General features: G+C 47.9%; 1 protein-coding gene across 1 annotated transcript; it reads left to right on the top strand.

The window, feature by feature from the left end:
* The first annotated feature begins 14065 nt into the window (after positions 1-14065).
* On the top strand, positions 14066-15754 carry MED18 (mediator complex subunit 18). Its single transcript, XM_006271959.4, has 2 exons — positions 14066-14217; positions 14684-15754. Exons 1-2 carry the CDS (start codon positions 14076-14078, stop codon positions 15235-15237), a joined length of 696 nt encoding a protein of 231 aa, XP_006272021.2. The 5' UTR covers positions 14066-14075; the 3' UTR covers positions 15238-15754.
* Positions 15755-17210: the final 1456 nt, after the last annotated feature.

The following is a 17210-nucleotide window of genomic DNA, read 5'->3' on the forward strand; positions in this document are numbered from 1 at the left end:
AACGTTTGATGGCCACCTTGCACTCCATTTGTCCTGGTATCGCTTATCCCACAAATAGGAAGTCAGGCTCAACACCAGGGAGGTAAGCTGTTGTCATTCTAAGGTGAGATTTAATGAGGAAAAGCCAACACTAAATCCTGACCAGGATGACCCCTTCTCCTGCCATTCACACCATTTCAAAACTATAAACAACCTTGGGCCCATGCTTCTTGTCAATCCCTCCTCTAGACAAAGGCTCAGCAGTCAAGTGTTACTCAGTGCCTCAGAACATGTAGTCTTCTGTCTCAGAGTTAAGGTCTTGCCTTCACTGCAAGTTGTGACCTGACTGCATCAGAACAGGCTGGGGACTGACTGGCTTAAGCAGCAGCTCTGCAGAAAGGGGCCTGGGGGTTACAGTGGACAATGAGTTGATTATGGGGCAACATATGATACCCTTGTTGCCAAGAAAGCTAACAGCATACTGGCCTGCATTAGTAGGAACGTTATCAGCAGATCAAAGAGCAGCAAGGGAAGTTTAGATTAGATCTTAGGAAAAAAATTCTCACTAGGAGGGTAGTAAAACACTGGAACAGGTTACCTAGGGAGATTGTGGATTCTCCATCCTTGGAGGTTTTTAAGACCTGGCTAGATAAAGCCTTGGGTGGAATGATATAGTTAGGGATGGTTTGAGCAGGGGGTTGCACTAGATGACTTCCTGAGGTCCCTTCCAACCCTAATTTTCTATAATGCTATGATTCTATGACTGAGGGAACCACATCAAAGGGATCAACCATATCCCTTCCCCTGACAACAAAACCTTTATAGCCAGGCCCTAAATGAGCTGAAAGGTGGAGTCAGATGGCTGAGAATAATATCTCAAGGTATCCATCTACTTCCTCTGCCATCTTCCTCTATATTCATTTGTCCTAGCTAATGCATTATGACTTGAGCACTGGACAAGCAACTGTCCTTCTAACGGAACTGTAGCAGCAGAAATCCTAGCAGCAGAAGCAGTTTCCTTTCTGTTTTTTGTCCCTACCAGCCAATTACAGGAGCTCATGGCAACGCAAAGATAGCATCTGTTGCTAAGAAGCTGCAGTTAAGTCCAAGACACCCAAGCAGGTATAAAATTCACAAGAGGGCTTTAGCATCTGGTAAAATATTTTTAAAAATTCACAGGAAGGCTTTAGTCTCTGGCAAGATCCACACCAGCCAGAGGTCAAATGTCATCTTGCAGGAACTGGTAACACTGGAGACATGGCCAAGGATGTAGAAGGACCTTAGGACAAACTGTTACTGCCCCAGAATCTGACAGCTCAGCAGGGGAAGTGTCAGCACTTGCTGCTGGATTTGTGAATGGAGGGAGTAAAGAGAAAGGGAGGCAGAGACACAGGATGCACAGAGGGCCTTCAGATTTGCCTTATGCTGGTACTTGGAGAGAGAGCTCTGAGGCCTATCCAAAATGTCTGGCTGCTGGTGCTGAACCATACTCCTGTAGTTAGAGGCATAACAACATGGCTAAGTGCCCAGGGCAGCTGCCAAACACTGGGGCAGTGGCACGGGTAGATCTAACATTTTGAAAAGGGTGGTCTGGGTGCTGAGATGCATCATCACAAATAAAGTAAACCATATTTTTCACCAGTTAAAAATAAACTAGAAGCATTAGTAATATGATAGGGGACTAGGGCTCTATTATTCAGTTTAAGATTGAAGCAAAAACAAATATAACTTTATTGGTTTCTAACCTGTGTACAGGACCTCCACCTGACTCAGGAGGTACACGGTCCCACTAGGGGGAATGCCATACTGGATCTGGTATTGGCAACAGGAGATGACATGGTAGCGGACCTCCAGATCGGTAGCCATTAGGGGACAGTGATCACCTAATAATAAAATTCACCATAAGACGGCGAGTGGGTAAGGTAACTAGTAGGGTGAAAGTGCTAGACTTTAGGAAAGCTGATTTCAATGAACTCAGGCGATTAGTCAAGGACGCACTGCAGAGTAGGAGATTTGAAGAGATGGAAGCCCAAGAAGGGTGGCTGTGCCTTAAGGAAACGATCCTTTGGGCACAAAGCAAGACGATCCCCGAGTGAGGCAAAAGAGGGAAAGGGGCCAGGAGGCTTCCCTGGCTGACCAGAGAAATCCAGAGCAGCCTAAGGGCCAAAAGGGGAGCACATAAAAAGTGGAAACAGGGAGAGATCACCAAAGATGAATATACCTCCTCTGCTCGTGCTTGTAGGGAGCCAGTTAGACGGGCCAAAGCTACCATGGAGCTGAGGATGGCAACCCAAGTAAAAGACAACAAGAAATTTTTTTTAGATATATAGGGAGTAAAAGGAAGGCCCAGGGAGGAATAGGACCCCTGCTAAATGGGCAGAAACAATTGGTGACAGACAAGGGGGACAAGGCTGAACTCCTCAACGAGTTCTTTGCCTCAGTGTTCCTAAGCGAGGGGCATGACAAGTCTCTCACTGGGGTTGTAGAGAGGCAGCAGCAAGGCGCCAGACTTCCATGCGTAGACCCTGAGATGGTGCAGAGTCATTTGGAAGAACTGGATGCCTTTAAGTCGGCAGCCCTGGATGAGTTCCATCCAAGGGTGCTGAAGGCACTGGCCGATGTCATTGTAGAGCCACTGTCGGGAATATCTGAAAGCTCGTGGCGCACGGGCCAAGTCCCGGAGGACTGGAAAAAGGCCAACGTGGTCCCCATTTTCAAGAAGGGGAGGAAGGAGGACCCGGGCAACTATAGACCTGTCAGTCTCACCTCCATCCTTGGCAAAGTATTTGAAAAAATTATCAAGGCTCACATTTGTGAGAGCCCGGCAGGACAAATTATGCTGAGGGGAAATCAGCACGGGTTTGTGGCAGGCAGATCGTGCCTGATCAATCTAGTTTCTTTTTATGACCAGGTTACGAAACGCCTGGACACAGGAGGAGGGGTGGATGTCGTATACTTAGACTTCAGGAAGGCCTTCGATACGGTATCCCACCCCATACTGGTGAACAAGTTAAGAGGCTGTGACTTGGATGACTACACAGTCCGGTGGGTGGCGAATTGGCTGGAGGGTCGCACCCAGAGAGTCGTGGTGGATGGGTCGGTTTCGACCTGGAAGGGTGTGGGCAGTGGGGTCCCACAGGGCTCGGTCCTTGGACCGATAATCTTTAATGTCTTCATCAGTGACTTGGACAAGGGAGTCAAATGTACTCTGTCCAAGTTTGCAGATGACACAAAGCTATGGGGAGATGTGGACATGCCGGAGGGCAGGGAACAGCTGCAAGCAGACCTGGACAAGTTGGACAAGTGGGCAGAAAACAACAGAATGCAGTTCAACAAGGAGAAATACAAAGTGCTGCACCTAGGGAGGAAGAATGTCCAGCACACCTACAGCCTAGGGAATGACCTGCTGGGTAGCACGGAAGTGGAAAGGGATCTTGGAGTCCTAGTGGACTCCAAGATGAACATGAGTCGGCAGTGTGACGAAGCCATCAAAAAAGCCAATGGCACTTTATCGTGCATCAGCAGATGCATGACGAATAGGTCCAAGGAGGTGATACTTCCTCTCTATCGGGCGCTGGTCAGACCGCAGTTGGAGTACTGCGTGCAATTCTGGGCACCGCAATTCAAGAGGAATGCAGATAACCTGGAGAGAGTCCAGAGGAGGGCCACTCGTATGGTTAAGGGCCTGCGGACCAAGCCCTATGAGGAGAGACTAGAGAAACTGGATCTTTTCAGCCTCCGCAAGAGAAGGTTGAGAGGCGACCTTGTGGCTGCCTATAAGTTCATCACGGGGGCACAGAAGGGAATTGGTGAGTATTTATTCACCAAGGCGCCCCCGGGGGTTACAAGAAATAATGGCCATAAGCTAGCAGAGAGCAGATTTGGATTGGACATTAGGAAGAACTTCTTCACAGTTCGAGTGGCCAAGGTCTGGAATGGGCTCCCAAGGGAGGTGGTGCTCTCCCCAACCCTGGGGGTCTTCAAGAGGAGGTTAGATGAGCATCTAGCTGGGGTCATCTAGACCCAGCACTCTTTCCTGCTTATGCAGGGGGTCGGACTTGATGATCTATTGAGGTCCCTTCCGACCCTAACATCTATGAATCTATGAATCTATGGAATGAGTTAAAAACAATTTGCAGGAGCTTCTTTGCCAGCAACATCTAACAGGCAGCAGAGTTGCAAAACAAAGGCTAGCTTGGTTGGTGGAACGTCAAGCCCATTATAAAGAAGAGTGGATCATTAATATCTGTGGAATGAAGAGTTTAGAAGGGATGAGGTAGATTATAATGAGCCATGAAGTCAATTGACTCCTCAGCACTGCCTGAAAAGGCAGTTGCTGCTGCCACCAGCACCAGACAGCTGGTTTTAAACTTTGGGTGGAGCAGGAATCAAAATATGTGTGGGGGGTGGTGCAAGTACACCAGTGTATGTCCCCTGGATCCAGCCATGTGCCGTGGTGACTGCTGGTTGCCACTGCACTTCTGGCACAATCGCGTAAGGGAAACAGCAGTCATTTTTTTACATCCCTCCCCCCTCCAAATCAGCACCTGGGTCATCCTGTCCTAGCTGTGCCTCTAACTATAGTAACCTCCCCAACCCTGGGGCAGAACAGAGCTTTCACAAACCTTCTCCTAGCAGTCAAAAACTAGCCATGTACTCTGACATGGTTTGTATTTTTCCATGCTGAGTATATTCAGTAATGTCTGTTGAAACCTATTCCCTCACTGCGCCCTTGCTCAGTGTTGTTAGAAACTACTCTCTGCTAAAGTGAATCAGAGGGGACAAATCAGAGGATGGCATTTGATCAAGAAACCAAACTATCCAAACTATGATGGGTGGAAGGAAGAGGGAGGAGGGCAAAGTCAGTAACATGGTGCAGATGGTGAGGTTAAAAAACCAGTGATATGCTGCCAGAGTTGCAGAAAGTGCACGCTGGGAGGAGGGGGGAATAGAGCTGACAAACGATACCACAGATGGGCTAAGTCAGAGGTCTCCAACCTTTTTATGGTGAAGATCACTTTTTGTAAGTAAAGGGCACCCAAGGATCTACTGCCCCGCTCCCTTTCCAACACCCCACCCCATTCACTCTCCATTATTGAGGTTGCTCCATTTCATGTAAATAATTCAATATTAATTGGAATACAGGCTTGAACATAAAATTCGCACACCCCAGCAGCAATAACTATTGAAATACAGAGTCAGTGTTTGACTTTTTCCCCTCTCTTCTCCAAAGTGTTTAGTCATTTATTAAAAGAACAACTTTAAGAGGAAAAAGACTCACCTCCCTCTAATGGTTAGAGTACTCTTCTACATGGTGGAAGACCTGGGTTCAAGTCCCTACTGCAAATGAAGCTGCTTGGGGATTGGGGAGTAGGTCTCTCTCACCCAAGAAGAATGTATTCTAACCATGCAAGCCAATGAAACGTACCGCTGGTTAACCTGATTATGTTTTCCCCTGGTTGCTTTCTGTACAGGTTAAGCATACTTTAGAATGCCTACCAGAATTGGCAAGATAGGAAGAGGAACATCTAGTCTGCAGATCCTCTTTGAGCCGGAGCATGAGTAAGGGCACCAAGAAAGTTCAGCACATCAGGACTCAGTTTTGCACCTGCCCTCTAGTGGAAGTTTAGGAAACCAGGGGTTTACTGGTAGAGACTGTGGTATATAGCAGGGGGTGGGCAATTATTTGGGCTGGAAGGCTACTTAACAGGGGTGACTCATGCCTCCTGAATGGGGGGGGGGGGGTGGGATACAGTTTCTGGGTGACCCTGGGGGCAGGCCAAAAGCCCCATACCCACTCCTATACTACTGTGCCACAGCTTAGTGCCCTGCCCCCTGCCCTTCTCCCCAAAACGCCACCAGCTAGCACAGCAAAAAAACTGCCCCATCCTGAGCGGTGCCGAGTTGGGGGACAATGTCGGGGGGGGCACTTGCCCCCCTGCCATGCCCCCCCTACCAGTCACCTGTGCCACTTAAGGAGTTTTGGTGAACTGTCGTGGGGGGATGCTGACCTGGCCTCGGCTCCCCTGTCAGTTTTTTGCACTGGCTGGCGTGGCTGGAGGATGCTAACTGATCCTATCAAGTCCCAGGCCCATCTGCCCTGCACTCACCACTGGGGGCACTGGACAGAGCAGGTGGACTGGATCTCCATAGAGCTCGTGCCCATCTCAGGGACATGCAGGGAGCAAGTCACAGCTCTGCCCCAAGTCCTGGACACCTGGCCTCATGCTGTTAGCACACTACAATCCCAGCTCCAGCCTTGCTTGCCCATCCCGCTCCCAGACACTGCTCCCTGCCCACTCACAGCCCCATCCCATCCACTGATGAGCATATCCTGTCTGTGGGGGTCATAGGCCAGTCTCTGCCTGCCCCCTTGCCTACTCTGTCCAGCATCCCTGGCTGTGGGTGCAGGACAGATGGGTCGGGTCATCCAGGCAGCAGGGCCGGGTCCAGTGACAGCAGAGGAGATACTGGCAGTGCCAGCAGCTCGAAGTGTGAAGGCAGAGTGAACTGCTACTATGGGATCTATATTTGCAACCATTCTGTGCAGAGTAATAAGGTCCATTATAGACTTGGCAGACTTCCTTCCTTGGGTGAATTTGATATCTTTTATTAGACCAACCCAAATAGTTGGAGAATAGTTATTAAGCAAGCTTTCGGGTTGGTCTAATAAAAGATATCAAATTCACCCAAGGAACCTTGTCTGCCTATGTCCTTAGACCAACACGACTACAACCTACACCCCTGCATTATAGACTTGTACACTTTTCCTAGTTGTCTTATCTTTTTTAAATCATTCTTTCACTGTCAGTACAGTATTCAGTAATACATTATGAACAATTTAATTGAATATTATGTGTGTATAAGGAACAAGAAAATCGTACTCCTTTTGGTAAAAAGGGCTCAGAAAGCTTTCAAGGCTTAACCAAGCTGTTCCTCAATGCCTTTATTATTACAATGCAATAAAACTCTTATCAGCAAAAACAAGTGTGGATATGCATAACAACTTTTGTAATAATCTCAGATATAGTAAGAAAATATTATAGTGTGTGTGTGTGTGTGAAGAATCTATGTTGCTTGTCTTTTTAACAAAGTAAATAAATAGCATAGGCATAGGGGGTAGGCCAAAATCTTGTCATTGAAAATATATACGAATATGCTGAGTCAGCGTGGCATTTCTACAAATAAGAGAAGACATTATTACAAACTAAAATTTATCATTTTAAAACAAAAGCAATGGTGTTCCAAAATGAAATATATGCATTGTGGTTTCTCCGAGATACCTGATGTTGGAAATGTGATAATCGATGAGAAACGTGTTCAAGTATCTGGGGTCAGCCATTCAGTGGAATGAAGAGTTAAATGAAGAGTTGAATCATTGAATAACAGCAGGGTGGATGAACTGGAAATTGGCAACAAGAATATTATGCGACAGGAGAGTATCAGTGAAGTTGAAGGTGACAATCTACAAGACGTGTGCGTCCAGCGCTATTGTACAGAGCCCCTTGAAGAAAACTAAAGAAAGGAGACTGAATGTGACAGAGATGAGGGGTAAAGTGAGCAATACTTACATCAGAGGACTGCTGAAGGTAGTAGAAGCATCTAGGAAAGTACAGGAGAGAAATCTGGCATGGTATGGGCATGTTCAAAGAAGCCTGGAAGAATATGTAGGAAAATAAGTTACCAGCGTGGTACTACTAGGGAGAAGGGGAAAAGGAAGATTGAACATGAGATATAGTGGAGAAGGATATGAGAGAGAAGGAGTTGGAAGAAGAAGATATGTATGACCAAAGCCAGTAGAGAGCCAGGATCCACAACAGCGATCCCCTTTAGAGAGGATAAGCAAAGGAAGAAGAAGAAAAAGGTACTGGTAGTAATGCAACATGAGGTACTTCCACTTATATTTTGCTGATACTATTTCAGTTATCTTGGTCACAAACTATTTGTTTGATCAAACCAATCAGTTGCTCCTGTTTCCAAAATAGTGAAGATGATGGGTGATCCTCAACTGTAAACGGATTCCTTTAAACAGCCACACAATCTTTGTGAAGTAAATCTCACATGGCAACAAAATTATTGCCCTTTTGTGTATGGTCATAACAAGAGATTTCCAAAGTTACAATGAACTGCAAAGCAAGCTACTTTAATTACCAGCAGCTTTTATGTATTTATTTTGTAATTATTCAGTGATAAAAATAGAGAGGGAATTTTATGCTTTACACAGCCACAGCATTGTAATAGCTTAATTACTGAACACCTAGAGCTCAGCATAAAAAATGTTTCCTGACAGTATATTGACTGTAAATAGTATTTCCTAAGGACAAGGAAAACAACAACAAAGAACATGGTAGAAGATTTCTAAACATGGAAAAACAATATTCAAACTGGAACTGCATTATATTACCTAATACCACAAAGAGACCAAAAGGAAGGGTGGGTGACTAGGACCTACTTACAGAAGAATATATGTACTCTAGTAATTCTTAACCAGAGTGCCACACCATCTTGGGGTGCCCTGAGATCCTGTCAATGGTGTCATGGGATGCCACACAAGGTTAGCATGTTGGGTTTGCAAATACGATTCCCAAGATAAACCCAGAGATTTCAAATAGAAATCCATAGTTGTAGTCTTTCTGAGTTCTGTGCAACAGAAAAACTGCTCTATTATTTTTATGTAGTAAAAAATGAGTGAAAGCTAAGAGCTGCCATTTTCTGAGGGGTAGGGGGATAGGGGGTGCACTCACCCAGGCTGATTTATAGCCTGGTGTTTACAGCACATATCTGCAAATTTTGCATTGGAACCCAACCCCCCTTCCCCCCCCCAGCTCAGGCAAGGGACCTGGGTACCAAAACTCTGTCTCTAACCACTAGTGGCATCTTTACATTTGTTCTGGAGGTGGCGGTGGGGGAGGGGGCTTTAATAAGATGGACGCTTACAGCATCTCATGTATTCAGCATCCTGTGCTTCAAAAAGATGGGGGGGGGGGGGGTGCTTTAACTAGTTTGAAGCATTGAAGCATGGAGATGCTGAATACATGAGAGGCGGAGGCTGCTGGAGCATGCTAATTAGCACACAGATTAATAGATACTATGGTCAGAAGGGACCTCAACAGATCATCGAGTCCGACCCCCTGCCTAGGCAGGAAAGAGTGCAGGGGTCAGATGACCCCAGCCGGATACCTATCCAGCCTTCTCTTAAAGACCCCCAAGGTAGGGAAGAGCACCACCTCCCTTGGGAACCCATTCCAAATTTGGCCACTCTTACCACGAAGTTTTTCCTGATGTCTAGCCTAAATCTGCTCTCTGTCAGTTTGTGACTATTGTTCCTTGTTACCCCAAGAGAAGCCCTCATGAACAGAGCATCTCCGATCCCTTTCTGCATTCCCCTAATGAATTTGTAGGCGACCACAAGATCACCTCTTAGCCTTCTCTTGCAGAGGCTGAAGAGGTCCAGGTCCCTCAGTCTCTCCTCATAGGGCTTGACCTGTAAGCCCCTAACCATACGAGTGGCCCTCCCCTGGATCCTCTCAACTCTATCAACATCCTTCTTGAAGTACGGCGCCCAAAACTAGACACAGTACTCCAACTGCGGTCTGACCAATGCCGCATAGGGGGGAAGTATCACCTCTTTGGTTCTATTTGTCATGCATCTGCTGATGCATGATAAAGTGCACTTAGCTTTGCTAATGATTTCGTCACACTGATGACTCATGTTCATCTTGGAGTCCACTATGACTCTGAGATCTCTTTCCGCTTCTGTGCTGCTGAGAGGGTCACTTCCCAGCCAGTAGATGTGCTGGATATTTTTGCACCCTAGGTGCAAGCACTCTGCATTTGTCCTTGTTGTACTGCATCCTATTGTGTACTGTCCACTTTTCTAACCTATCCAGGTCCGTCTGCAATCGTTCCCTACCCTCCGGATTGTGCACTTCACACCACAATTTATTATCGTCCGCAAACTTGGACAGAGTACACGTCACACCCACATCCAAGTCACTGATGAAGACATTGAAGAGTACAGGTCCAAGGACCGAACCCTGCAGGACCCCACTACCCACATCCTTCCAGTTCGATACTGACCTGTCTATTACCACTCTCCTGTGTGCGACTGCTAAGCCAATTTGCCACCTGTTGGACTGTGTAAACATCTATGTCACAGCCTTTTAATTTATTTGTGAGAATAGGATGAGATACCGTATCGAAGGCCTTCCTAAAATCCAAGAAAATGACATCCACTCTACTCCTGCGTCTAAGCGTTTTGTGACCCTGTCATAAAATGAAACCAGATTGGTTAGGCATGATCTACCTGCTATGAATACATGCTGGTTGCCCTGTTGCATTATTTTTCCCACTGGACTCCCACAAATATGATCCTTCATAATCTTTTCAAAGAACTTTCCAAGGATGGAGGTGAGACTGGCTGGTCTACTATTACTTGCCAGAATTACTGGCCTATAATTACTCCAGCAGACTCAATTAATCAAGTCTGCTCCAATGTGCTGTAATTACAGTGCATCGGAGTAGCATTTCCAAATGTCTACAGGCATCCTAGAATATTAATGTTGTAGCAGGCTTGCGTTTTGGAGCTTGGGTTGAGTCCCAGGCTTGAAATCTTGCTGTTTTGATTGGTTGAACTCATCCCCCAATCAGGAGGCAGTCAGAGGAGTTCAGTCACGCCCTTTTCCTGAGGGGAGGGAGAGAGGAGTCGTTCCCCCCCAATGCACCCCTGTTGTGGACCTGATTGAAGACTGCAACACTCAAGTCTGGAAGACTTCAGGGGTGGAGTCCTGGAGCATACAAAAGGAGCTGCATGCCCAGCATGAGGGGAGCACCTCCAGGAGAGAGAGAAGGGCGGGGCTTAGAAGAGCTGAGGAGAGCTGCTCAGGAGGGCAAAGCAGCAGCCCAGAAGTGCCCCTGAAGACTTCCATTAGCAGGAACGGCTCCAGCAGCTAGGCTTTCGGGGTGCAGCACAGCAACATGGCGTCCAGATCCTGGGAGCTGCGTGAGGCGGCTCAGGTCTGCAACCTCTGGTGCGTGGCCAGAGACACGGTACACAGGCCGGTGCATGGAGTAGGACCTTTGGAGCGCTTGGGCGGCTCAGGTCCTCAACCCTCGAAATGAGGCTGGGAGCTTGGTGCAGGAGGCGCTGCATGGAGGGTCTGGGAGCGGACTGAGCCTGGTGCTGCACGAAGCAGCCCAGGCCTCCGACCCATAGCAAAAGGTTGAGTCCAAAGAGCCAGACGGTGATTGGGCTACTGAGCCAGCCGACAGGGCCAAGCCAGAGGCCCCAGAAGCCCTGCGTAGCGGAGCCCTGTTCCAGGGGACAGCGACCCCCACTGAAGCCCACTGCAGGCGAGAGAGCAGCCTAGCGCAGAGGACGAGGACCACCCTGCAGGCCTGGGAGCCGTGAGTTGCAAGGAAAAGAGGATTACCACAGGGGAGGGGAGTCTTCCCCTGGTTAGTTAAGGCCTCCTAAAAGGGGAGGTCCCACTGAGATGGCCCCCCTAAAGTTACCAGCTTCTTTGTAGGGCTTGGGAAAAGCCCAAGGGCATTGGGGTATCCCCTCGGGATTATCTTTGAGGTTTATTTGTTTCAGATCAGATACTTACCAATGACTTACCTGTATCTGGAGCACTGGTATAAGGTTTTATGTCATTTACCCAGAGGGTATTGTTTATGTCACTGGTTTAGATATCTTATATATATATATATATATATATATATACATTGTACATATGTTTATATCCATGTTCCTTTCCCTTGTGATAAGTTAATGTAAATACATTTGTATACAGTTATGTCCCCTGACTGTCCTGGCCTGGTTCTATAGGGACGGAGGGAAACTGAGCGGTCTGCAGTTCCCACCCCACAGCACACCTGCCAGCTAACAATCCCCTTCAATTGGAGAAGGGGAGTATACAGCCCAGTTATCTGGGCTACAATGTAAAAGACAGATACCAGCATCATGCCGCCTCATCCAACTGTTTTAAAGTGCTCATTTTGTGAGGGATCCTAGCCTGCTTGGTGCTTGTTTTACAAGCTCTGAGAACGCAGAGCAAATCATGCTAGGCAGAGCCAATGACTAGTTTCTGGACCATGAGAAGGTTTAGGTGAAGAACAGCACTGAACTGAGATGAGCAGTTCTAGGCGTGCACAAGAGTGTAGAGGAAATGTGACTATCAAGCAGGTGTTTAGTTGCTTTCAGAGTTAGGTGGCAACTGAGCAGTGGTATTTTAGATCCAAATTTTTAATTTAGATGCCTCAGTTTTGCCAAAATCCTTTGCTGGATCTAGACCATAGATCAAAGTACATTTTCCAACCTTGGCTTAAGAAAGAAGGAATTAATATGGCCAGAGGTTTCAATTACTTTCACAGGCCAAGACAATCGATTTGTATCCCACATTTGACTACAGTAAACAGGATAGACATGCCATAATAGACAGCAGAGTATGAGCTATGGGCAACTGGTGCCTCCTGAGTCAGCGGCCAGTCAGTAACCATGGTGGGTCCCCCAGCAGCCTATTGCACTGACTGGGAAACATGAGCGGTGCTCCTGGAAATGCCAGCAGCGCCTCTCCTGGCACCCCCACTACCCAGCTGGTGCTTGCAGGGGGCACACCAGCGCTCCCGCCTGCCCCCCTGCCCATTGCCTAAGCGGGGAGTGCTGCCTGTCAGGGGGTGCACCAGCGCTCTCAGGGGGTGCATGTACATGTCACCACTGGTATGAGCTGTCTTCCTTATACACATTAGTATAAGCTAAGTGAAACCATTACATTTAATAACAAAGCAAAGCATTAGTCATCCATGAAAATAACTTTATGGAGACAAACATTCATTGTCTATCATCAATTTTAGATTGTCCATCCACCAAGAAATTGAAAAAATCTGCAATTGGAGTCTAAAACAAAATTTCTAGATAACAAAAGACATGGGAATTGGTACAACTGTGGGCCACTCTTCCTGAAGATATCCATTTAAGCTAAGTTTTGTTACAGGCTTCTGTTAGAAACAGGAGAAGACAGAGGCCTACAGAAGCTACAACAGACAGAAAGGTAAGCAGAAATAATAGCATAAATATAGTATGTTGTAATCAATTTCTGTTCAATGTAACCAGTTGTGTTAGGACACTCAAAATGAGGCATGGCACAGGTGTGGTACTGTGCTGCGAAACCTGAGCTGGTTGTAAGCTCATTAGGTTTGTTCAAATAAAAACGAAGAAAAAAAGGACTGAAACGAAACGGCATCAGTGGGAAGGGCAGCTGAGATAACTAGAGAAGGGCCCCAATTGCAAATCCGTCTGACTGAAAAGGTGAAGTGAAGAGGCAAGGATTTCCCAGGGCAGCCTCTTTTATTGGACCACCTGCTTGGTTGAGAGGAAGCTGGACAGGCGTTGGGGGGCGCGGTGCTCTTCCTCAGCATGAAAACATTTGTAAATCAGGAGTTGAACTACAGAGGCGTTGCTCAGGAGAAGTGTAGGGAAGTTTGGTGTCCCAAGAGAAACTCTCTCGGGAGACATTTAACTCTGGTTGCTCCCGGGTTATTTCTCTCTCTCAGACACTTTTTCTGGTGAAATCGACGATTTTGCAGGGCACGGAGGTGGGGGCGGGCAGCGCGAGGCGGGCGCTGCAGCTTTGCCGGCTGCCAGGGCCCTTGGCGGGGTTCACAAAACAGCGGCGTGCCCAGGGCACGAGCTTAAGCGGATGAGGTAGGAAGAAATGTCAGGACCCTGCGCTGGCGGGGCAGACAGGGCGGGGGTTACTGGCTGAAGGGCGCGAACCGCGCGTACCCGGATTGGGCAGCAGCGGCCGTGGGGGCAGGGCCGAGGGCCCGCGGCGGTTGGCCTCCGGATGCTGAATAACGGCGAGGTGACATGGCCCCGCCCCCAGGAGCGCGCGAGTCACCAGGCGCCCGCCTCCCAGCTGGCAGCTTCCCTAGGGCTCGCGGGCGGCGCAGGACAGGCCCCGCCCCCGGCCGGAGAACCCCACCCCCGGACTCCGCCCCCGCCGCCTCCCATTGGCGCGGAGACGGCGGCGCATGCGCACCAGGTTTGGACGCGCTTGGAACCCTCCCACCCCCATCCTCGGCCGAGTGTGCGCATGCGCCCTGCCCGAGCTGTCGAGCGACTACCTCTGCCCCCCCACAGCCGAGCTAGGTGGCCGGGCAGCATGGAGGCGCCGCCGGTCACCATGATGCCCGTCACGGGCGGCACCATCAACATGATGGAGTACCTGCTCCAAGGTGAGCCCAGCCCCGGCCCGCGCTGCCTGGGGCGGCCCGAGCCCCCGCCTTCCAGCTGGGAAGAAACCGGCTGCGGGTTGGCACAGTGCTCAGGCAGTGCACGAGGTGGGCAGGGCCTGGGCTCAGAGAGACGGGCAGGCTACATGTATTGCGTAGTTGAGCCATTAATTGCGCGATGTATGTAACCGGCGGGGGACGGGACAGGCGGCCTTGGACGGCCAGACTAACAAAAGCTGGCAGGGCCAGCGCTGACACTGTGCACCTTTATTTCTTCAAGTAATTAAGTTCCCTGCTGCTTTCAGGAAAAAAGAGCCTGGTGTTTTAAACCTCAAGGCAACAGACTGCTCCCTTGTGAAGCCGGGGTGGAGGAGGGGTTTCTGGGCAATCTTGTGCCAATAGAGGAGAGGAAAGGGCATGGGTGTTCGTGAACTGGTGAGCAGTGACGTTTCCGGTCTGTCTTCTCCAGGGAGCGTTCTGGATCAAAGCCTAGAGAGTCTCCTCCATCGGCTGCGGGGCCTGTGCGACAACATGGAACCGGAGACGTTCCTCGATCACGAGATGGTGTTTCTCCTCAAGGGGCAGCAAGCCAGCCCCTTTGTGCTGAGGGCACGGCGCTCGATGGACAAAACAGGCATGCCCTGGCACTTGCGCTACCTGGGCCAGCCAGAAATAGGAGACAAAAACCGCCATGCTCTGGTCCGTAACTGCGTAGATATTGCCACCTCGGAGAACCTGACCGACTTCCTGGTGGAGATGGGCTTCCGTATGGACCATGAATTCGTTGCCAAGGGCCACGTATTCCGCAAGGGCATCATGAAGATTGTGGTATACAAGATCTTTCGCATCCTGATGCCAGGAAACACTGAAAGTATAGAGCCCTTGTCTCTCTCATACCTTGTAGAGCTGAGTGTAGTGGCACCAGCAGGTCAGGACATGGTTTCTGATGATATGAGGAACTTTGCTGAGCAGCTGAAACCATTAGTGCACTTGGAGAAAATTGACCCTAAAAGGTTAATGTGAATAAAAAGCAGTCATGGGTGTTGCAGACCACTTTGGTTCAGGGTCATAATGACCTGCCTCCTTAAACTGTTCTTACAAAATACCTCTTGCAAGATTAAAGCTAGGGGCCAGGAATTATTTGGTATTTAGTTTTGTCACTCTGATAATTGACAGTTTGGGGTAATTTGTTGTTATAGGGTAGCTGTGAATAAAAGATGTTTGAAAACAGCTTAAAAGCAATTCTTTCAAATGAAATTCTAAGCAGTATGAGGAAAGGCATTTAACATAAGTTTGTATTAGCATTCCTGCCCCTCCAGAGTGCGTATGTGTACACGCACACACACTAATACTAGAACAGGGAGCATACAATGCCAAGTTTGAAGACATTTAACTTATGTAATACTGCTTCCCCAGTAGCGTATGTTTGCATGCCTTTTCAACAGTTGTACTTTTGTTGCTCTTGAATGCTGTAATATTCAGGTTCCAGGTTTTAAAACAATGTTCTCAAGCTATTAAAAAAAAAAAGATTCCATCCTGACATCTGGGGTTTTGGAAAAGCTCTTTGGGGGTGGAGAGAGAGAAAAAGAAAAAACAAAACAAAAATCAGGATTTTTAGCCGCAAGTGTACTTCATAATACTTTAAAATCTGCAGTTAGGAATACAGTCAAACACCTCACAGTCTGATTGCTTCATGAAAGTCAAGCATCGCAATGCCCAACTGTTGCACGTGTTGGAGTGAATACAATGGATGGGGGTTGGGTATTTATAGTATTAGAGCAATTTATAAAACTAAGATGAGATGATTTATTATAAGAGTACTGCAAGAGTGGTTTATTTTGATTGCAATTGGTTTCCCATTTTCTCTTTCAGTATTTATAAATCAAACCCTATCCTACAGCTCCATGGGATTTGTATTTAGTATAAAATATTTAATTTTAGCAATGAAAACTCTCAAATGCACACACTCCACCACAAGGGCTATTTTTTCATTAAAAACCTAGGCATTAAATCTAATGTGCCTAAGGCTTCTGACCTGTTACTTTTGTAGCGCTACAAAGTTTGTAATAATACAAAACATCACTGTGGGGTATATACATCTACACAGACCCCTGGCTGGAGCATGACAAAGTCACCACAAAGGCTTGTTCTCTAGCCAGGGGAAAATAGGGGGCTGCTCCTTAAACCTCCATCTCCACAAGGAAGGCCCATCAGTGAGCAAGACAGGCTTGCCTGTTTAGCTATTCCCATCATAGCAACAGGCGGCAGAGCTGCCCACAAGCCATCTGTGGTGACAAGGGCTGATTGGGCAGTCTCTGCCCCCTTGTCAGCCTTTGCCCTACTTCAGCCATTGGCAGCTGTTGCCATCATTTCAACAGATGATGAGCTGGTCTTAAGCCACCCACAGCAGCAAGGGCTGATCAGGCAGTAGAGACTCCTGCTGTCACTGTTGCCCCTGCTAGTACCCTGGCTCTTCCCTTGGGCTCTAGCAGTAGCAGCAGTTGTGCGAGCAGCAGTGGGGATGCCATAGGAACGCCTGCCAGTTGTGGTGGCAGTAGTAGGGTCCCTGCAGGCCTCCCCCAAGTTTGCCATCTGGGCAAGCAATTTAGGGAGACAGTCATTCTTCCTGCTTCTCCCTTGCAGGGGTGAGGTGGGAAGGGCAAGCAGAGCTCACTGGAATACCATGCATGCTTCAGACCTGTGTATCAAGTGTCACATAAAAAAAAGTTTCCCCACAACACAAGTGGCTGTTGGAAGCAGCAACTTTGTTGTAGATCCACCGTTTTTAATGCAACAAACTGAACGTGTACACTTCCTCTCTCTCTCACTAAAACAGTGTGTATAACAAAAAATGTGTAGTGCAAAGGCCTAAGTGGATGAGTAAAGGCATGATAGATTGGGAAACCTACTAATATGCAATCAAAGTGCTTTTGCAAACAGAGAGTATAATTTCATTTCTTATGAAAATTATAGAAGAGATGACAACATTTAACAGC

This window comes from Alligator mississippiensis, chromosome 3 (assembly GCF_030867095.1).
Source record: "Alligator mississippiensis isolate rAllMis1 chromosome 3, rAllMis1, whole genome shotgun sequence".
Taxonomy (NCBI): Eukaryota; Metazoa; Chordata; order Crocodylia; family Alligatoridae; genus Alligator; species Alligator mississippiensis.

Coding starts and splice junctions, on each gene's coding strand:
- MED18 (XM_006271959.4), top strand. CDS start 14,076: ATGCGCCCTGCCCGAGCTGTCGAGCGACTACCTCTGCCCCCCCACAGC. Junction 14,218..14,683: donor GATGGAGTACCTGCTCCAAG/GTGAGCCCAGCC, acceptor TGTCTTCTCCAG/GGAGCGTTCTGGATCAAAGC.